General features: G+C 39.2%; 1 protein-coding gene and 1 long non-coding RNA gene across 3 annotated transcripts in view; one reads left to right on the plus strand and one right to left on the minus strand.

Moving 5' to 3' along the window:
• The window catches only part of URI1 (URI1 prefoldin like chaperone), a 42,802-nt gene extending 35,340 nt beyond the window's left edge, over positions 1–7,462 (minus strand). Inside the window, exon 1 of the mRNA XM_088136090.1 lies at positions 7,174–7,462. Within this exon, the coding sequence (XP_087992216.1) occupies positions 7,174–7,245 (72 nt within the window). The 5' untranslated portion in view covers positions 7,246–7,462. The remainder of the gene's footprint in view (positions 1–7,173) is intronic.
• A 164-nt stretch (positions 7,463–7,626) lies between these two features.
• LOC112541755 (uncharacterized) lies at positions 7,627–19,942 on the plus strand. Of its 2 annotated transcripts, XR_015795274.1 has the most exons (4): positions 7,627–8,082; positions 11,020–11,261; positions 12,512–13,359; positions 13,677–19,942. It is a non-coding gene; the product is annotated as an uncharacterized LOC112541755 (long non-coding RNA). The 2 variants fall into 2 exon arrangements; XR_003085711.2 differs by having other exon boundaries at positions 12,512–19,942.
• The last annotated feature ends 3,041 nt before the right edge of the window (positions 19,943–22,983 follow it).

Below are 22,983 nucleotides of genomic sequence, written 5' to 3' on the forward strand. Positions count from 1 at the left end.
TCCAGACTTTTTTGTCTTTCTAATCAACAATTGTTAAGTCTGGGGTGTTCTGTGGCAGGTGCTTGTCTGTTTGAATTCTAAAGTCCCAGAGCACTTTAAGCTTCTTCATTTTCTATTACTTCATCTGTTTTGTGGTCCTACCAGTTCTTGCTTGCAGGCAAATGGTATTTCTTGCAGATATTCCAATGTAGTAGTAGTAGTGGTAGTAGTAGTAGTAGTAATAGTAGTAGTAATAATAATAATAATAATAATAATAATAATAATAATAATAATAATAAGCCACCTGATTTCCAGAGACTTAAATGTCACTATTGCCTGTTTTATACTGTTTGGGGGAGGGAGTGCCTCTGGGCCGAGGATGAAAATTTCTTTGCCTAACTATAGCTTTGCATAATTATTTCACTACAAATAAACACCACACCTTTCCAGTAAACAAGCAGAATTCTAAAAAATAAAACATACACAACAATACTATTCGCCAGGAAGATTTCACAACTCATTTTATGATTGGAATCTAGATCAGCCAGAAGCAAAAGATGATAGGTCTCTTGCACATGTAACAGTTGCACAGAAGAGACTGGCTACACATGCAGAAATGTTTTATTTTCCTTAATAGTAAGGTACAGAAATGTAATATGCTGTACCAGGAATTTTCAGCATTATTTTCCAGTCCATGCTGTTCACTTTGAGAATCAGTTGTAACGCACCAAAGCTTTAACGAGACAGACCTCTAATCTACCTGCTAATCAGTCCTTGAAGAAGATAAAAGTCTGGACAAGCCAAAATGCATAAAATATTCCCAAATACTAAGTTTGGGAGGGGTTAATTCTAGTAATTGTACTTTTATAACAATGACATGCCCAATTTCCATCAGGCACCCACATGATTACCCATGCTGGCTAGAGGCAAACAGTCCAGTATCTTAGGCAAGACTAAAGACCCCTTTGCTGATTTCTGCTGAAAGGGCCAGAGCCCATATGTGCTCTCCACATGATTTCAGCAACCGCAAGTTTGGTTTACATAAATGAATTGAGCATCTGATAACCACTTCTGCAAAGATAACTTTAAAATTATATCACTGCAAATCCTTTTCTCCAGCAAAGTCTATTCATATATTTACCAACATGTCATCAAATACAGTATTAGCAAGCATGGTGAATTAGCTCACCATGATTCCAGTTATGATGGCTGGAAGACAAAATGGAATGGACAAGGCTCCCTCTGAGTTATAGATCATATTCAATTTAACTCTGCTTCCCCCATATGCATGTGTATTCACACACACCCATACATACATACACTTATACAGGCTCAATAATTCTGGAAAAAAACAAAGCACATTTGCTACATATTAAGACACTTATTTACACAACAGATTGTAATGACCTAAAAATAGTCCAGATGGTGCAGCAGTAAACATATGGGGAACCTTTCATGAAGTGATTCCAAAGTGATTTGATTTAAAAGAAATAAAACACAAAAAAGCATTTTAGTGATTCTGAGTTTGAGTAGGACTCCAAAATAAAAACATTTATGCTGTAGCAGATTTATAAAACCAAAATAATTATTTGAAATAGAACTCCTAATCATGAAAGGTAATGCGACTTCTTCAGTTATTGAAAATAAGATTAATAAAATGCAGGTGATGAAGACTGCCTACCATCTATCTTTTTTTTTTAATATATACATGGTTTTTCAACCTAAATAATCCTCAGTGTAGCTTATGACAACAGATTGTACTATTAACTCATACTACAGTGGAGCTCCATAAAGACACATGGGGTACAGGGAGACTGTGAAATTAAAGCATCAATTCAGCTATTTCATGTATCCGAACCTCAAGCTCATGGGAGCTACTCTATTTTCACTAGAATGCTGAGGTCCACCAACCTGAGTCAGATGCAAAATTGTTGACCTAGAAGATAAAAACTGAATTTCAGAAACCAGAACTGGAATTTACATGCAAATCCACTCCTGACTTTCCCCTAATCTTTCTGAACTTCGACAGCCTACAAATGTTATTTTTGTCACTATGGCTAAAACACCTTGAGTGTGAAATGTTTCCTGATTTACTGAAAGTCACCTGCAGTATTTCCCAGCTTTTGAGATACTGAAGTTTTTAAATATATTTGCTTGCATGTTGTATTTTTTTTAAACCTGAGGAAACTAAATCTGGCTGTTCCTTATTGATACACTTAGCATAGACAAAATACAGAAGACAGCAACTAAGGTGGCTAATGCCAACTACTTAACAGGACATACCAGATGTTGTTCCAATCTTGATGAAATCTTCAGAGAAAATTAATATCAGAATACTTTTCTAAAGGGCACTTAGAAGCTAGTAAGGTATGAATTTTGGTCATCTGTAGCACACTGCCCTGGTTTATACATAACATTAAGCTTGGAAGATTTTTTCAGTCATGATTAGGGAACTGACATATCACACTTAGCTAAAAACTATGTTATGGCTTACTATGGTATGGTATGCGAACCAGACTATTATGTTTTGATTCAAGCATAAGCATACTTATATTCAGTATATCTACTGAAATCAATGGGATTGAGTCATAACTAAGTATATATCCAACTCACAGTTACTACTGTACTATGATAAAAAATATCTGCTTAAAATGACTCCATTAGAGAATTCAGAATGCCACACCTTTTGAAATAACAATTATTAACTAGTTAAATAAACTATTTAAAAATATATTGGGAAACAATCTTTATAAAACTAGTATTTTGTTCTGAAGCTAAGCCTTTTCAGAATTGGCAACCGTTTCACTTATTTTATTTTTTATCATGTCTCAGGAAAACTATTTTTATACCAGTACTTATTTTTGATTAACTCTTTGGTAAAAGAATATGAATATAGCAATTACTGGATGTGTTATTTCAAATGCTGTACAAATACTTAAAAAGATTTCTGGCTGTGTTGAATGGGAAGAGAAGGCAAATATTTTATGTTATTAATGGCACAAATCTACGGAAAATATTTGGGAGTACTGTAACACAATTTCTAATACAGTTCAGTTACTTAGAGAAAACAAATATCACAGGGAGTTTGAAAGAATCTCTGCAAAATCTGCTCTGTATTCTCCACCTTTTTAGGAAGCCTACCACAGGAGAATTGTTTAGAAATAAATAAGGGTCACAAACTTAGGAGAGAGTGCTGAATTTAAACTTCATAAAGTGGCATTATTGGAAAGAAATACTGACTCAGATATTACTGAATACACCTCAGTGTTTATTGCACTTCAAAAAGGCCCCAGTTATTGCAAAAAGTAGACGAAAGCATATATAACCAGCATCTCTCCTCCCTTTAGAATTGCCAAGTCTCTGGGGCAGTGGGGGGCAGTGGGTCTCCAAAATACCATGCAGATGGGGAGAACCACAGTCTGAGAATTTGGGGAGTTAATTGTTTTTTCTATTACTGTTTTATAGGTTTTATTGTACACCACCCCAAGTCACTTTTCTATGGGCAGCCATATAAATATGATGGATGGATGGATGGATAAATCAAAACATATCCGAAAGGGCAGGAAAGGCTGAACTACATCATTATTGCCAAAACCTTACTTTATAACTACCAGGTTTCACTTTCAGTTCCTCTCACCCTTTGGTGGTACAAAATCGGCAAAAGACTGCCTGAAAGTAAATCTGAAAACAAGATACTTTCCTCTTTATAAGCAATATTAAATTTAAACCAGTGACGTCTCCAATCCTTGAAACCCCCGCAAAGGTGAACCATTTTGTTCCCGTCCAAACAGGGACCTAAAACAATCAAGAGGATGGAGCACTGATGAGCTGTTCTTCTGCCACAACACTGCAGTAGGTAGATGAAAATTGCACTAGTATTTCTGCTGTATTCTCCCACATCAGCTTTCCCTATTAACAAATTGCAATGGGTTTTCAAGCCTCAAGTTCCCTTATGCCGAAGATGAAAAGATCTATGCCATACTGTTTAGCTCCTGGACATGTACCCGCAGTTGACATATTCAGTTGGGACAGAAATGAAATTGATTGAAGAAGAAATACCACAAGGCCACCCCTTCTATCATACAGTTGATTTTCTACCAGAGTGGCTAATAATAGTAATAATTTATTAAGCTTATTATGTGGAAGGTTTATGAAATTCTAGTGAATTAGCCACAATGGATGCCAACACTGCTGACCCAATACACATGTTGAACATTAGTCCAACCGAGAGTCACCCATATTTATCACTGGACTTTCACCTGTAGAGTTAACAAACATGGAACAAAATGTCACAGTGGATCCTCATCTTTTAACCAGAATACTCCAGTTCAGTATTCCAGTCAGTCAGTCATGTCCTGTATTTCATTCCCTTTTATTCCCTGCCCTTCTAAAACATTTGTTTTTCAACTGCTGACCAACATTATTTGGTTACTATGCATACTTATTTCTCATGGAAGAGTTTGGAAGAGGGGTGCCTATTCAATTTTTTTTAAACACACACACACACACACACACACACACACCTTGCAGCTTTGTAAAAGTGAGGTTTTCCTAAGTCTCCTTTTTGCTTTCCCATCATTTTGAGACAAGTTTATCAGTACCCGCCATTTCAATTTGCTGTGGGAGACAGAATGATAGAGAATCTGACTTAACAGTCCAACCCCATAACAAACCTATAATTTATTAAAAGACAGTCACCTGAACAACCACATAACTGTCTAATGCCTTGAATTTGCAGCCTGAAATCAGCTACTAGATGGTTGTAGTCTTCCAGGATCACATAAATACAACCCTCCCCGTTCAGTCTTCTAGTTATAACTTGAAAGAGACACCATTAAGTTCTTGTGGTTCACTCACTGTCACTATCTACCTCTTAACCTCAAATGCACATTTCTCTATGGATTCATACATGGATTTGTTAAAACTTTGGTTTGATGAATAAGCCACAATGACTGGGTCCATACTAAACCATAATCTTAAACCAGAATATCTATGCTAATCCCAAGCTAAACAATCCCATCAAAATTTAGAGCAGTGTCTGAATCCAGTTGTACTCTTTTACAATCATCAATATGTGAATATTCTTCATTCATAATCACATAATGGAAAAGGAGAGGGAGAACTGCAAGTGAAAAGTATATCCAAAGGGGCAGGAGAAACTGTTTGCACCATATATTTTTGATAGTATAGAAGGGTTACAGCCACCAGCAACAGGTTTTGAAAAAAGGCTCTTTATCTGTTACGTGCACGTAGACTTAACACCGTAGTCTTGAAGTTGGGATATAGAAATATGGCTGAAAGGAATTAAGGTAGAACTAATCAGGTTCTCATCTAAGGCTGTGCTCTCATGCATGCTACCAGAAAGAAGGACTTAGTTATCTCCAGCATGGAAAACATCATACCATAGATTTCACAGACCAGTCACTGACTGCAGTAGCACTGTGAATATAAGCATATCACAATGATTCAAGGAACTAGTCTGTATTAAATACTTTATTTTTCTTTTTGTCATTCACTCAAGGACAGAAATAAGCTAGGAGCTTAGAGCCTCGTCTTATGCAATATTATGTACAGGAAAAAATATCTCATAAATAGAAAGACCTAGGGTCGGATCACTCCTTGGAAGAAATATGGATATATAAATGTAATAAATAAATCATACACTTGGACATTCCAATGATTTTGGGGTTGATGTTCAGTCCCAAGTAAATGCATGAGATGTTAGCTCTTAGAAAAACAAATAACGTTTTACAAGCACGGCTTTTGTTTATTGTCTTTTGAATACATGCTCTAACAATATATGCCCTGGACTGAAATGATGCAATGTACATAAATTCACTATCTACCTTACTTGCTTTAATGGGATGTACTATAACATTAGCAGGCTGAGTAAGGGAAAACTTTATCTGGGTACACAAATACAATGGGACTTTATAGTTATATTTTCCTTATTTCCAAACTGACCTGTGACTATTCTGTACACATCAATATTGTTCTAACACATTTTTTTCATGTTATACCTTTAACCTCTTACAGTTAGGCTGTACCTGAAGGCCCTCAATCAGATCTGCATATGACAACACAGATATGGAAGCACTGCAATTCTCATCGATCTTATCTCATTATTTAAAAAGGCACCAACTTCTTTGAGTTCAGTTTGACTCCCAGTGATTTCACAGGCAAATCCATGTTGTTCTCCTGGCAACATACAAAAGTAGCTTGCCACCCCCTTCTTCCAGAATAAATATGAACACACAGAACACACACACACAACACAGACTAGTTCCCAGTCTAGAATACAGCTCTGAGATTTCCTGGTAGTCTCCTATTCAAGTTCTAACCTGGTCTGACCCTGATGAGCCCTAACAAAGAACCAATTATGGACTGGAATTTATTTTTTCCCATGTTTTTAACAAGCGAGTTGTTGCCAAATGTATCAGAGATCAGCAGAATGGAGAGAAAGTAAGGAAGGGAATAAAAAATAAAAGGAAGGAAGGAAGGAGATAGAGAATAAAAGAAGGAAAGAGGAAGGAATAAAGGAAAGACGGAAGGGGAGAGAGAGTAAAGGAAGAAAAGAGGAAAAAGGAAGCAGGCAGCCAGGCAGGCAGGAAGGAAACAGAAGCAAGGAAGGGAATAAAGAGAGAATTAAGGAAGGGAAACGGAAGGAAGGAAATAGAAAATAAAAGGAAGGAAGGAAGGAAGGAAGGGGAGAGAGATAGAATAAAAGAAGGAAAAAGAAAATAGGAAGGAAGAAAAGAGACAAGGAAGGAAAGGGGAAAAGGAAGGAAGGACATAGAAAAGGAAGGAGAAAGAGAGGGGAGAGAGAAAGAGAAGGAAGAAAAGAGGAAGAAGGAAGGAAATAAAGAAGGAAAGAAGGGGAGACAGAATAAAGGAAGGAAGGGAAACAGGAGGCGGAGAAAGGAACGAGACAGGCACGGGGAAGGAGGGAAGGGATGGAGAGAAAGCGAAGGAGGGAACGCGGGAAAGACGAGGAGAAGCAGGGGAAGCGAGGCCTGGAGAAAGGGAAAGCCGGAGAGAAGGCGGAAGTCGGCCGGAAGGGACAAAGCGAGGCCGGGCGTGCAAGCCGCGCGTGCAAGCCTGGCTCCCTCCCCTGCCCCGCCGCACGCGTGCGTGACACACCCCTCGACACGGCCCCCCTCGGCGCGCAGCCCCGCACGAGGCCCGGCGGGTTACCTTCCCGTGCGAGTCCCGCAGGCGGCCCAGCTGGGCGGCGCCGAGCGGCGAGGCCGGGTCGGCGGGCTCCATGGGCCCGGGCCGGGCCGGAGCCGGGGCCGGGGCCGCGCGCCTCAGCGGGGCGAGTGAGTCCTATAGAAGTGTTTGTGCCGCGCCAGGCGCCGGCCTCGCAGTCGCATCCGGGGCGCCCGGGCCCGAGGGGGAGCCGCCGCCGCCGCCGCCCGGGCAGGCATCTCACTCTCGCATGCTGGGCCGGCCCGCGCCGCCGCCGCCACCGCCGCTGCTGCTGGTCGGGCGACGGCACTCTGGGAAGCGGCGGGGGAGGAGGCGGCGGGCGGGGGAGGGCGCGAGGGAGAGCCGCTCCCCTCGCCGCCTCGCGCGCGCCTCCCCGGCTCGGCCTCGCGGCCCATCGTCCCCCGCCGGCGGGCCTCGCCTGCCGCGCCCGTCGCCTCCACCTTTGGCGGGCACTGCCAGACCTCTGGCGGGAGGCTTCCGGCTCCCATCGTCCCCCCCAGCTGAGTTAGACGCCTCCAGGCCTCTCCCATCATCCACAGCGGAAGCGAGGCTGCACCCCGGTGGGTGCCCTCCAGATTGGACTTCAGTACAGGTCTCCCCCAGCTGAGCTAGACGGCCTCTGAGCCTCTCCCATCATCCCCAGCCCTAGCAAGGCTGCACCCTGGTGGGGGCCTTCCGGATGGGAGATTGGGTCATCTCCAGCTGAGCTAGATGGATCCCATCACCCACAGCCCTAGCAAAGCTGCACCCCAAGATGCGACATTGGACTTTGGCTCACATCATTCTCACCTGAGTTAGACGGCCTCTCAGCCTCTCCCATCATCCACAGCCCCAGCAAGGCTGAACCCTAGGGGTGTCCTCCAGATGCAAGATTGGACTTCACATTGTCCCCAGGTAGGTCCTCAACCTGCTGTCCTCCAGATGTTACTGGAATTTGAATCCCAGCATCCACACCCCTCCCAGCTATCCTCCAGCCTAGGGCTGCCTAATTGTACTACAAATCCCATCATCCTCCAGCCTGCCAACCTCTCAGACTTCCCACATTCTATATGCAGCTGATATCAACTCCAGCAGTGGCCGGCCATGTCAGGCTGCATAACTAACAAAATAAGTAAGTAAATGTATTTGTTCAGCTATTGTAGAAATAATAACGTCCATTGGATGGATCTCGCACCAGCTAAAACTAAAGACAAACTGGATTTCATTGTTTCCACACTACCCCCAAAACATGCAGGCAGACGCTTGCCTATCAAAATCTTGTGGCAGTTACACCAATGCACTGGTGGCTTTTCACGTTTTAGCACTTGGCAACCAAAATAGTCCCAGCTGCATTCTAGGTTATCTCCATCGTATGTTTCCTCAATATGTTTATTATAATTTTGTATAATTCATCACCGTCCCAGAAGGACCATCACCACACCTGATGTGACTGATGATAATTCCACAATCATATTGAATAAAACAATTCGCAAGCAACTGACTTGCAGTCAAAAAAGTCAAGATGGCAGCTGCAATCGCACAATTGAAGAGATGCCCTTTGCACAGCTTCCATCGTGTCTGCAATCTTGACTTTTTTATTCCTCCTGTGGACACAGTTTTAATATATATTTTTCCAGTCAATATAATGAAGCAATGTTTTAAGTCAGGAGGGAGCAATCTTGCATGGCCAGGTCCCATACTGGGGGGGGCGGGGGGCGGCGGGAGAGATCAGGAGTCTGAAGTGATGTTATTATACAAGAGAGCAGAACCAAAATGCACACTAGCAATATGTCTGCTTGTATGAATATCTATGTGAGAGTCTCAATTTGCCACTAAATTTCAGCTATATAATCGTGAGAAATTCCAGGGTGCAAAACAGTTCAGAGACTGTGCATCAGTTTCCTACCTTTTGTATAAACAACTACTGTATATGCTACAGAAATATATATATATATAGGTTTTAACATAGGTTAAAAAAATCCAGTGGATTTCCACATCTTTCACATGATCAAACCTTAATTTTTATAAATGTATGGAACTGGATCTTAACTTCACAGGGCATATGTTGGAAACTCCCACTTGATGTCACTATATTATTATTTCAATTTGTTTAAGTGCCTTCCCTCAGACATTGTCTTCCCAAACCTCATTCGGTTAGAGGACATATTTATGATCACCTCTTGAAAATATGTGTATATCGTTGGGTGTTCCTGCAGAGAAATGGGTCAAACCAGGGTATTATGACAAATGGTTTGCAACGTCCAAGGATTCTGCAAAAGATTCACATAACCTAAAGCAGCATTTTGATAGAATTGGGAAAAAACAACAGCACTTTAATGAACCAGATAGTACACATTTTGCTAACTGAAACTTGTTTAAGTGAGTTGATTCAGAAGTCTGGTTTTTAATGTACTTTACTATTGAAATGAATTGAGCTTGTGACACAATGGTTATAATTAACGAGAACAGAAACCTCAGTTTTAGTCCAAATGTAACTCATTCTAGAGTCTCACCCCACTGATGGATAAATACTGTGCTACTAAATAATGCATTTAAGGATGTGGGTCTTCTAGAGGAAGGAACTCTTCCAAACAAGTTGCATTGACCGTGCTTGTTATATAATCACCCCACCCCTCAGCAGCAAGTTGACTTACAGTTCTTACCATTTTATATAAATCATACTTTTGTAGTTCATTTTACTAAATGCCTTCCTTTCCAACTTGCTTTGGCTTTGCAACGTTATGAGAAACGCCCTAATTAAGTAATCAACTTTATAATCAGGGAGTCTCTAATATGTGGCTTTGTGATCATAGGGAATTTGAAGCTTTCCAAAATGTCTTGTTGTTCCACAAATGTACTGAAGCAAACGAACAGACAAAAAACAACCCTGGTATTTTTAAATAGCTGTATCCATTATACAGCAAAAACCAGCATGAACTAAACAAATGAGATACAGTATAGTAAATTTATTGCAATGCTCACCATTTTGCATCTGTTAAATACAGTGAGTGAGCACACAAATGGCTCCAGTTGTGTCAATTCATACAACTTTTCACCAGTGGGTGTGCCACTAATTGTTGCTTTAGTGAGTAACAAAATATTCTGCATCTGCAGCGTTGTTCAGCGCTGGCAATTGACAGCATTTCACAAGGCAAAACGAGTTACTATATTGCCATTATTATACAGACAAAATGAGTTGGTTGCTGAATGCCTCCATTAAAAATGCCATAGGAAAAAAAAATTGGTATCCGGCAGATGCTCTTCTAAGAATATGAAATGTATCTTTAGACCAAAATTCAATGTGTAGTTAATTTAACCCGTGACATTATCGAGAAGCCTGTGGGTATAGGTTTTGCTTGGTCCTGAATAAAGAAGATTAAGCATTTTCATTCCTGGTTTTCTTTTTCGGTATCTTTTCCCCTTTACAATGTATTTTTAAATGGACTGATTGAAAGTGGATACACTACTGCAGCCCTCAGCAGTTCAACCAAAGAGTCACCGAAGAAGTTACAATAACACTTTCAAATCCTGCCAATTAAAAAAAAAAAAAGTAAAATCTGATATTAGACTGATACCGGTACCCGTAGATACAGTATCAGATAGCAGGATACAGAGGTTTGGTTCACACACTAAGCTAAGACAAGATGAGGAATTGGGTATGGTTGTTCTTGTTAGTTCAGTGTGACACTGTATATAGCTTTGTGATTCAAGTGTGGGTATTTTTAATTTGTATATTAATAAATTCATACCTGCCTTTCCATCAAGACAAGCACTCACAGTCGCTTGTTTTCTTACCTATCCTCATGTTCCAAAGCTTCATTTCAGCTTCTTTCTCTTTCCTCCATTCCACAGGAAGAAATTTGGTGAGCTAATCAATTGTATCGGGTTGCAATCTATTTACAAACAGGACTGTCAGTTCCAAGTGTACGCTGGTGTGACTTTGCTTTAAGGAGAAAAACTGGACAAGATGTCCTCAGAAAATAAGCTCAACCAACCAGTTTGCCTGGAATGTCATGAATTCATGCAACTACATCACCCCGAGGAGGAGGAAAGGACCCCCCCCCCGGTTTTTTTGCCTTGAGGCCCACACGAGAGTAAGCAGCTTCATTTTTAAGAGTTCATTATCAACTGCTTACTTTAAAATTCTTACCTATCCCTTTTGTTTGCATATTATGTTTTGTTTCTGATAATGACGCAAACCCTTTGAATGTATTTTCCCTGTTCATTTGATATAATATATTCATTAACAAACCCAAAGCTTTTTAACAGCTAAAATTCAATCTATTTCCCTTAGTGCCCACTACTCCTTTTATTTCTTTCACCTTTTGTATTGTTCCTTACCATCTGTTCTGTTCTAACAAACCATATTCTCTTGCCCAAGGCATCTATTTACCGACTCCCTACCAGTTTTGTTTAATTCTTCCCAGTCAACTTCCAAATGCTACCGAGCATTGCATTAATCTTTATTAAAAACAGGAATTGTAGTGAGGCTGTGAAACAAATTGAGAGAAACCACAGATTTTGTCCTTCTTTATGCCAAAACCAAAATCAGTCTAGTGGGTGGTATCTTTGTATTTAAAAGAGAGCTAGGAAATTATTCAAGAACATGATTCCTTTCAGGTTTGGTTTTTTCTTTAACAAACTTTGGGTGAAAAAAAATAAAACAATTCCAGAAATGTTGCTTGGCAATGCTCATATATAATAACAACCACGCCCAAGATTTCTCTGCAGAGAGCTCTGAGAATTTAAGCAAATTTTATTTTCATTGTACCTTGAAGGTCTCACTTGCAAAACCAGGTTGATGGCTGGCCTCTAAGCTACTATCCAGCTTTGACCAAATGAAAGAATTGGAAGAAAGCTAACCAATGATAGCTTCCTGCACAAATATGGCAGAACTGTTCAGGTGATGATGTCATCATGAGAGTTCTTGGATCAGATTTGCTGGCTGATTTTTAATACCTCAGGAGTGTTTCTATTACATCACTGTTACTCACTTGAGGAAAAGGGAGAGATTAGATATGTCCTGCTCAACTCCTGTTGGATTACTGTGTTGTGTACACAGCTGCCTCTGAAAACAGTCCAGAAGTTTAAATTAGTCCAAAATAGAACAACAAAATTGGTAATTAGATCTGGAGAGTGTTCTGCCAGTGTTTTGCTTCCCGTCTTGTTTTATAGCTTAGTTGTGAGTTAAATGTATGTTCAGAAGGTGACTAGTGCTGAATCAGTACTACTGATAGAGCAATGTGTTTTAAGATACCTCTTGCCAACAGACTACCTTAGGATAGACAGCAAGGTTGTGTGATACTTACTGTGTGTGATACTTACTGGATCTTTCTTCCAACAGGTTCTGCCATCTCAGGCAACTGCCTCACTCTGTCTAATAGTAGGAGGAAGGCCAGTCTGAGGTCCACACAGTCCATGAAGATGCTCCAACCAACTTAAGGCCTAGATAACTTACCTACACAAGGCAATAGTGCCCAGACCTGAGTTTCCAATTCTAACCAAGCAGCTGCTGATAATATGCTCCCAACTCTGGGCCTAGAAATTATTCACTTTTTATTCACCACTATATTGGACCCTAAAAGTCAAATCACATAGCTGTATATACATCATGCTGATATTGTGACAGGGAAACTGTATTTCCACGTTTTCTACATGAAAATCCTAAATGTGTTTTTGCTTACTAATGTTTCAGCATATCACCCATTAGTCACTTCCCCATAAATGTAACAGTATGGCAAATTTAGTACTTATATAATATATCACAAAATCAAGAATATCAGTACAAGTACTGTAAAAGGCAGCTATTTGTCTTCAAGACCTCATTTTCTTTGAAATGACCCATCTTGGATTTTAGATTTAAAATAACAAGTATGTAATTCATAAATACCACGTGAATTCCATATAAAAAAATTAAAACCTCATCTACAGTATTTTAGTACCTGACTTGTATATTTATGTGACTATTGTTAGAAGTGACTAATTGGGTTTGATTAGCTTCATCATTAATATTCTGTCCATAATTTAACATGCTTCAATAAAATACCCTAAAGCAGTATAATGATTAGATTTCAGGAATATGTGTTTTGCAATTAAGTTGCCCTTGATTTTGATATGCAGATTAAGAAATGGTGGTCTCATCTAAAAAAAAATACTGCCCTTATTAACTCAGCAGCATACTCTGAAGATTAGGTAAGAAATCCAAGATTTTCTCTTTGTATATGCTAGTTAAAATGTATTTCAATCAAGCATATGTGAGCAAATCAGATTTGATTAGTTAAGTTCACAGTCATTCTATCTAAATGAATAATGTGTCACCTAACATTGCAAAAATTTGATTAATAGTTTATCAGTTAATTAAAAATGTGGCTTAATTTTTCTTTTTTTTCCTGTTGTGTGTGTGTATGTGTGCATTTTAGTATAATGCAAGGTAGATAGTACAGTACTTGCATTCATCACAAATGCAAAATAACTTTATCTTGAATCTATTGTTCTTTCTCGTTCCACAGCCAACTGGCAAAGAAATAAAGATCGGTGAACAATCTGTGTAACAGCAAAGTAGAAAAACTTCGTTTGCTTACACATATGGCTGCCAGTTGTTTAAGTTCAAGCAGAAGAGACAACAGTTTTTAATCTATGTTTGGCGCCCACAAAAATAGCTATTCTTTTTTTACCTTTTCTATCCTGCCTTCAGTGACCTTTAAACATAATCCTGACCATGTGAGCATCATTATTCTACAACTAAACCCCATGTGGCTGCGAACTGTATTTAAATGACCCAGATGCCATTGGATTATGGGAATGCTTCCAAAGAAATCACCTGGAAACAGATAAGCATGTTTGTTTCACTATTTGGGTATAGTCTTTTGCTTAATCTTCAATACAATGGCTTTATGAGGAAGCTCACTTTAAATTTTAATGTATATTAGCACAAACTTAAGTAAGATGTGTTTGGGCTCTTGAGTGAAGTCTTCTCTGGGAATTAAACCCCATCAGGCTCCCTCATACTTTATGTAAGCTACCAGATCTGGGTTGCAAGCATCCAGCCAATCACCAGATGGCAGCAAGTAGATATAGAACATATATATTTGCTGCAGCTATTTTACAGGTAGTCCTCGACTTCTGACCATTTGTTTAATGACTGTTTGAAGTTACAACGGTGCTGAAAAAAGTGATTTATGACCACTCCTTGCACTTATGACCATTGCAGCATCCCCGTGGCCATGTGATCAAAATTCAGATGCTTGGCAACCAGCATGTATTTATGATGGTTGCAGCATCCCAGGGTCATGTGAGCACTATTTGGGACCTTCCTAGGGGGCTTCCAACAAGCAAAGTCAATGGGGGAAGCTGGATTCTCTTAATGACTGCATGATTTGCTTAATGACTGTAGTGATTCACTTAATAACCATGGCAAAAAAGGTGGTAAAATTGGGCACAACTCACTTAATGACCACATCACTTAGCAATGGAAGTTCCAGTCCCAATTGTGGTCATAAGTCGGGGACTACCTGTACTGTGCAGAATTGTACTGCTCAGCTTCAGTTATGCACACACCTGTCAATAGGCCCCATTGAGCTCAATTAAATTGTATCAAAAATATCTAGAATTGTGTGTTGATGTTCCCATAACACCCTAAGATTTGCTGATAAGTAGGTGAGTGAGAACAGTTCAAAAGCACCTTGTCTGACATCCATCTTTTTTTACCATCCTAATAATGCCTCAGGTCGAACAGTTTAACAGAAATGGACAAATTCTTAACATTTTTCATGTCCACCCATATGTCTTCTAAATATAATTCTCTTTGTGGTTTAGTAATCAACTGTGGGTTCACATTCATGTTTTCTAAGTAGGTCTTAGCTAATATAACATATAGGATTGGTTCACACATAGAACTAACCCAGGTTTTGTTTTAAGTATGTTCTATTACTATGGCACAACTAGTTCACAGAACAGTCAGAAATCATGGTTTACAAGCCACAGTTATTGTGTTCACAAACCATGATATGTCAAACTGAACAAACTACATTATGGCTTAATGTAATCAGAAAACCTATTTGAGTAGTTCTAGTCCAGCACTCTTCAGCCTAGCATTTTCCAGCAATTCCAGATTACAGCATATCCCACTAGTTTGGGTAATGGAAATTACAATCCAGTTTAGCTGGAGGACATCAGGATGGAGAAGACAGATATACTCACCTTCAAGCCAGAGAACCCCAAAACAGAGCATTTTGGATTATTGTTGCTAGGTTCATCTTTTTCGTTCCAAAGCTAAAAGTAGGGATATGATCATCGTTCCAGAAGTGCTGGGAAATTTCAATCTTCCAAAATTATTATGTGAAAATGTCACATTTCTAACTTTAGCATAGTACTGGATTATGCACTAATGTGATTTTCATCTTGGATAAGACAGGCTATAATAATTTCATATAACATAGTTTGCACATAGATGTTTTTTATTATGGTTTTAGAACAACTTGAACTTGCAATTCTTGGCCCTCTCTTTCCCTTTTAGCAAAGCTCTGGATTTATTTTACACATGTTTATCCCACTCTACAATCCAAAAGAGTCTGCAAAGTATCTAACAATTCATTAAAAATCAACTAATTAAATCAAAAGCAATTGAGTCATAACCAACTTAAGAAACAATAGAAAAAGGGGGGGGGAGAGAACAAAAATGATTACCAAAACCAGATGAAAACAAGGCTACATTCCAATAACAAGGAATTATTCAGCACATGGTTTGTGGGACTATAAACAATTTTGCTAAAGGTCTTTCCAAAATGTGTGCCTCCACTTGGGCTAATAAGCAAAATAGCTCTTAAACAATAACTAATTGCCATTTCCTTTTGAACTGAAGACTTCATTTCTCTGCGGTGGTGTGTCCTGTCATGCATTTTTATCTGAACACCCACTGAAAGAATCATATAGCTTTCAAAGTTAGGTTTCGTTTAAAGATATGAGCAAACCCTACTACTTTTCATGGGGTGGAGTTAGTATTTCCTTGGTCTACTGCTTCCAGGAAATGCCACCCAAATGCTGTTCTCCTTTTTTGACGCTTGATTTACTTCTGAATCAGCAAGACATTATTTGAGATACCACCTATGGAATCCAAAGTGCCTCTAGATCAATTCAAAATCCTCTGTGAACTTGCCTCAGTTTTTTTTTGTTTCATCGTTTCCATCACTCTTGATGTTAGGGTTCTTATAGATTTTGAGAGAATCTATTTCTAAAAGGATTTTCACCATCACCACTAAAAAGTTGCCCACTCCTGTTATAATCTCATATCATCTAGTCTTCTGTTCATATATCCCGCTATAATGTTCATGGTTTGTTTTGATGCGTGAACCCAACCATTGTAGTTTATAAACCATGACTTATGGCTGTGTGGCTTATTCAGTAAACCAACTGTGACTTATTCAATAAACCATGATTAAGCAGACCTGGCTTTGCATGTTGGGTGAACCAGCCCATAGTAAATACAGAGCTGGAATTTAAGGGTTTGGATCTCCATACTGATACATCTCCAGATTTACAGGGTTTATGAGTTCCAACGTTTCCAGCTAGACTTCATAATGGCAAGATTCTGTGACTCTATGCTATCTTACCAAAAGTTATCTGGAGGTTGGGTCATTGGCAACTGGACTTCTTTTCTTTTTCTTTTTGGTTAGAAACGTTTCGCTACTTGTCCAGGCAGACTGAAGAAGCTGCTTGGACAAGTAGGAAAATGTCTCTAACCAAAAAGAAAAAGAAAAGTCCAGTTGCAATGACTCAACCTCCAGACAATTCCACCTGGATGCCTGAGAATCTTCATAAACATATCTTACCAAAAGTTAGTTCTTTTGGTATGCAGTTACAGTAAAACTGCAGCAAAGGCTACTTTCCACATACAACTTAGTGATGGAACTGGAAAGATTTCAGTTGATTTCAATCTTAACTGAGAAGATCCAGCAGTTTGAAGCTGCCGGTCCCCTAATGACTTGTGCTAGATGTATATACCTGCAATAGATAGCAACTAATTGCTCATGGATAATGATGTAATAGGTTTCTCATCCAACATTAATATGTAGCTATATTAATATATCACAACCTGGTAATGTGGTATGACTAGGATCTATATCAAATGATTATGTCAATGGGCCATTAAGCAAATAGTATATTAAACCCAGACTACAGCATAAGCCTGGGAATACAAGTGTACATTGAGAATTTAAGCAAGACACTTAAAAACATGGGAATTAAGATACAGAAAAGGAGAGACACATTACTGCTTTATTTGCTTGATATTATTTTGTTTTGCATTTTTCCAGAGTTTGTATTTTATCACGACCCCATCAGCTATTAGATGCAGTGGGGTTCAAATGGGGGAAGAGGAAGAAGACATTGGCTACAGTATACAGGAATGGTGCTGCTCCAACATGGGTTAATGTTACATGTGAATTCAGACAACTAGGGCAATGATTTGCTTTGTTTCTGTTTTTTTGCTATATCCAACTCCAGCATGTACTCCATGGCTAATTTCCATTAGCCCAGGTTAGAAATGATGACAGTTGTAATCCAACCCCATTTTGAAGGCTCCAAGTTGGGAAATTTTGCTCTTACTGCTCAATCACCCTGGGGAAATTCTACACTGGGAGTCACTGAGCATGCCACTAGACTGATTTTAGTTTTGGCATAAGGAAGAACAAAATCTGGCATGGCTTCTTTTACCTGAGTAGCATCTGGATCACATGTAAGTAGCAATCAGAAGAATTATATAAATCTGACAAAAAGAGGAAGATACAAAGAAAGGGCATTCTTCAATTGCTCAGTTGGGTTTTTAGTAGAAAGACCCATCAGCTAGGGAGTGTTGTTTGGCGGGGTTGAGGAGCACCTGCCCTTGGGAATATCATCCCTGCAGATTGGCCCCAATCCTGCTTGGGTTTTGCAAGGCCTTGGAGACTTGGCGCTGTGCATAAGCCTGGGGTCCCAGGTGTGTAATGGAACCCGTTTCCTGGTTGTATTGATTATATCGTAATGTTTTTAATTTTTTTTTTCCCTTGGATGCTATCTGTTTTTATGTGACATTTTGTATGTGGTTTTATTTTTAATACTGTTAGATGCCCAAAGTCATGTCTTTGAGATGGGTGGCCATATAAATCCAAAAAATAAATAAATAACGCCAAGGAATGCTTCAGTGTGATGCTAAGCAGCCAGTACATTTCCCCTGTAAGATATGCAAGAATAAATAAAGGTACCAAACTGTTGTTGAGTGATTGACAGCTTCTGAGAAAATGGAGTGGATCAAAACCTGAGTTAACAATAGAATGCCTAAAAATGTTTAGGACTGGGATTTGTAACACAATAGCTCACAAATAACTTGAAAGAAAAGATCTAGTGAAACAGAAACAGACATCAAGTCTTTCCTTTTGATATATTCATAAAGAAAGCTCCAGGTTTGCAAATCCCAAAATTAAAAAAATAATAATACAAAACAGTTATTTAAGGTTCAAGTTTACTAAAGTTTTTGTGCCATTTATGGACCATTTCTGCATGTAACACAGGAAATTAGGGCTATAAAAATGACTTATTCTCCAAATTAGTCTGTTTTCCTACTTAAAGACTCCCCCAGCAGCTGTATATAACTTTGACCCAAACATTCACCTCGGGATGATTTTGTCAGAGGAATGGGAATTAGTTGGAAAGTATGTGCAATTCTAGGGAGAACATTTTATAGAGTTTTCTATGCCCATATTTCTTTCCTTCCCCAAATATACATCCCCCTTCCTGCTGTACAGTAAGCCCTACAGACAACAGCAACACGTCAAGTCATAAATACTATCAGCGGAGAGCCAGTGTGGTCTAGTGGTGAAGGCACCAGGTTAGAAACTGGGAGGCTGTGAGTTCTAGTCCCGCCTTAGGCATGAAAGCCAGCTAGGTGACTTTGGGCCAGTCCCTCTCTCTCAGCCCAACCCACCTCACAGGTTTGTTGTGGTGGGGAAAATAGGAGGAGGAAGGAGTATGAGGTATGTTCGTCCCCTTGAGTTATTTATAAAAATAAGAAAGGCGGGATAAAAAAAAACATTTTTAAAAAAGTCATTTCGTTGTCATTCTTGATCGTTTGGTTTTTAAATGCAGCTGCTAAAAAACTTTAGATGTGGAAACTTCCAAACATCAGCATGAGGTTTGATTGACTGGCATTTCCTGAGTTGTGGATGAACTGTGTCATAGAAGAACGGTGGACATAAATGTAATGCATAAAGAATATAGCTGGTTGACACATCACACAGAGTGATAGGTTTGGTTTTGGTATAGTGCTGTGTAGATCCAGACACTGCTTTGTAACCATACTGAGTAATGCCTTACTCAGTAAGGCAACCATACTATCTAAGTAGCCATTAGCCAATGGTTTCTAACTCCCTAACTTCCCAGCCCAGAAATCCTGTTCACAGCTTCTTTGATATGAAGAAATAATACATCATTATATGTATTTGATGTCCGTCTAAGAGCGTCTGAACTTGGAGTGGGTTTAGTCTCTATGGCCTTCAGGTAAGATGGGAAAAGAATCTTGAACACACTTTGTGGAGGTAGCTCTAATTTCTTGGCAATACAGAATGATCACTGCTTGGTCCTTGACTACTGCAGCAGTGATAACCAGCTTTTGAACTGCAATAAATGAGGCCAATCAACATTACTTTTGTCTCATTACTTCAAGAGCTTACACATAAATTTCCTCTTCTCCTTTGGTTGGAATTAACCGGGGCACTCAGTATTGTGCTATTAGGCCGAGGTCTTTCTCAACTGAAGATCAAACAGTTTGATCTCTGCTGCGTCCAGTAATCTGACTGGCAAAGGGGTTTGCCTGCTGTGGTTTAGAAAATCTCTTTCCCAGCTTTACACACACACAGTTAACCTCAGTATAATGTAGAAGAGGATAAAGTGGTAACAACTGTATTAAGCTACTAATATTTCCCATTTAGCTTTGTAAATGTTATCATTTCCACAAAAATGGAAGAAGGTGGATCCCATAAAGTGGTGCGGATAGTTTATTACCACTGCCTGAAACTCTGAACTGTAGTTCAGTAAGAAAGTATTAGAAACCAAACTTTATCATAGAGCAGAGCTACTCTCCAGATGTTGCTAAACTACATTATCCAGAATCTTTCTCCATTTGCCATTCCAGCTGTAGCTGCTTAAGAGAATTTAATTCATGGATGTATCACATTTCTGGGCCAAGGGGTGGGACCAGCCCTTACACTAAATTTTATTCCATTTGCATTTGCATTAAATATTAAATTTAATTTAGTGAATAATATTGTTAGTCACATATTTAGTTATTCCCCACACTTGGTAATACCTCTTGAAGGTCTCTGAGGCCACCTAAATTTTGGAGATTTCTCTGAAGGATGCTTGCAACCCTGGAAATGAGATAGTGTTTAACACCCAGTTCTGTCCTCAAAGATAGAGGAATGGTCAAGAATGAGACCAGAAGAACCACCATCCTCTAGCATCTCCAACCTGAGGCCATTATCTTACTCTAAAGGCAGGGTCACCAGAACCAACAATAATGTTTTTGTGGTTGCTCTCTTTAGCCATCTCACTTGAGCTCCACTGTTCTCTTGAGATGACTATTGACATATGTCTTTATTAGGAAGCTGGCAGTTCACTTGAACAATACTATGTGACTGTTTTATTGGAAATCTGGCACTCTGCCTTGGTTCTGCATATCTCTTAACTGAAATACATGCATTACCACAGCCCAAAAAGCAAAAAACAAACCAATAAAAAGCAACCAAATAATTTTCTATTTCCATCGGAAATAACAGCAGAATGATGTTGATTCTTAAGCCATTCCACCATTTCCAGTAAAACTCTATTGTACTTGCCAAAACATCAATTTACAGTGAAGAACCCTGATCCTTTCTCGTAGCTTCCCTCTATTAAAAAAGGTGTTCATCCATAATAGGAGATCAGAAGAATCCAGTCCATTCAAGAGTCACATTCATACTTGCCAACACTTCAAAATTCAGAAGATATATTCCATATAAGTGGGAGAATAATTTCTTTGCAGGCAGGTGCATTATTGGGAGGAAAAACCCTTTGCTGAATTTCTGATTCTTTCACAGGAATTCAAGACACAGGAGTCATTGTAAGGAGGGAAAGGTGTCAGTCAGCCATCCTGCTGTTTCTCACAACATACTCTTGGATCAGATCAGTGTGTAGAGTAAGCCTGCATTGCCCACAATTGCCCAATGAGCTTCAAAGTTGTACAAGAGAGTTATAAAAAATGCAGCACAGGTCTTTTGGATTATCTTTGGTGGAGCCCAGCGCAGTCCGTTTTCGCATTTGGGGAGCTTTGAAGAGGCCACATTGGTGCCTTAACCTTGGTAGATGTTTAAGGCACCAGGTTCATCCCTTAAGGCCCCTCTCAAAATGGACCTGGCCCCTGAGCTATGTGTGTAAATCTTTGCTTGACAGTTATTGAGCTTTTAAACTTATCTGTTCTTCACCAACATTAGTTCTCAGCCAAAGCATTAGACAGAATCAGGGTAGATCCCAAGGGGTTTTTAGTGCTCCTAATACATAAATTGGACAGTTCATGTCCTTTCCTTTTCAGGTTGCCACATGTATGCAAAATCTGATTAAGAAGTCGCCAAGAACATTCTGGTACCTAAGTGCCTTGATCTCCACAGGGGAGTGGGCAAGCCTCAGTAGCCATTTTGTGAGAGTGCCCACAGCATAGTTTCAAATTTCCTAATGTGATTGAGAACTCCAGGCTTAGGGATTAGTGTGTCGTGTGAATCCAGCCAATAGTGGTTTATTCAATTAACAATGATTAACAAGTCTTGGCTTAGTATGATGTGTGAACATGACCCAAGTCTTGAGTAGACTTGAACCTCTGGTGACAAAAGTGGACCCATATACCAGCCATCATATGATAAATATATCAGATGAGCTCCAATATTACTGCTGGTTTTAACTTTATATCATCTGGCTCTGCCTGTTTTCATAACCTTTGAGATGACATCCAAAATCTAGTCCTGGGATTACGGTGAAGATCCTTCCTGAAAGCTAATCCATAGTGTTTTAACTTTAATTTTCTTTAAAGGAGATTTCATTCGTACATGACCTAAATAAATATAGGTATACATGTCCACAAGGTGGCAGTAGAATCTTTGAAATACTATATTTGAATAATCAAAGGCACTTCTCCAGTGCTTCAAGGAATAGAAGGGCATCCTAACTTTCCATTATAATTATGCTATAAGTAAAGCTTGAGTATATATGTATGTGGGGCCTCTCCATCGAGAACAAAAACCCTGTCTGCACTACAGCTGAACAACCACTGTTCATTATGTATGGGGGGAAATGAACACTGAGATAGCAGGAAAAGTCAGCTGCCATTTTTATCAATCTAATTTGTGCATTTCATATTGTCATGGATTGTTATCCTATTTAGGAAGCTAGGAAACCTATTTACTGGCTTCTTTAAACACAAATCAAGACTAGTGTCACCAAATAGGTGCATCAATCCAACATACTAAACTATGGATTGCTTAACTGTGTTTCATGGAATAAACCTTTGATTCATGTGTTAACCCATAAACTGTAGTTTACAAACCCCATGAGATGAATTCACAGACTGTTCTGTTAAGCCATAAACAAGGAAACTATATTGTGGCTTAATAGGTTATATGAGCCCAACCAGTGACCTAGTTTTGCTCTGGTAAGATCTGTAGTGTGAACCTAGTTCCTGTGATCTATAAATTATGGTTTATAGCCTAATATCAGGCACATTGACCATGTATATTTACTAAGGAGTAAGTTTCCTATATT

Source organism: Python bivittatus, unplaced genomic scaffold (assembly GCF_059951505.1).
Source record: "Python bivittatus isolate LINGU-HERP-01145 unplaced genomic scaffold, Pbiv_v1 ctg000190_np1212, whole genome shotgun sequence".
Lineage (NCBI taxonomy): Eukaryota > Metazoa > Chordata > Lepidosauria > Squamata > Pythonidae > Python > Python bivittatus.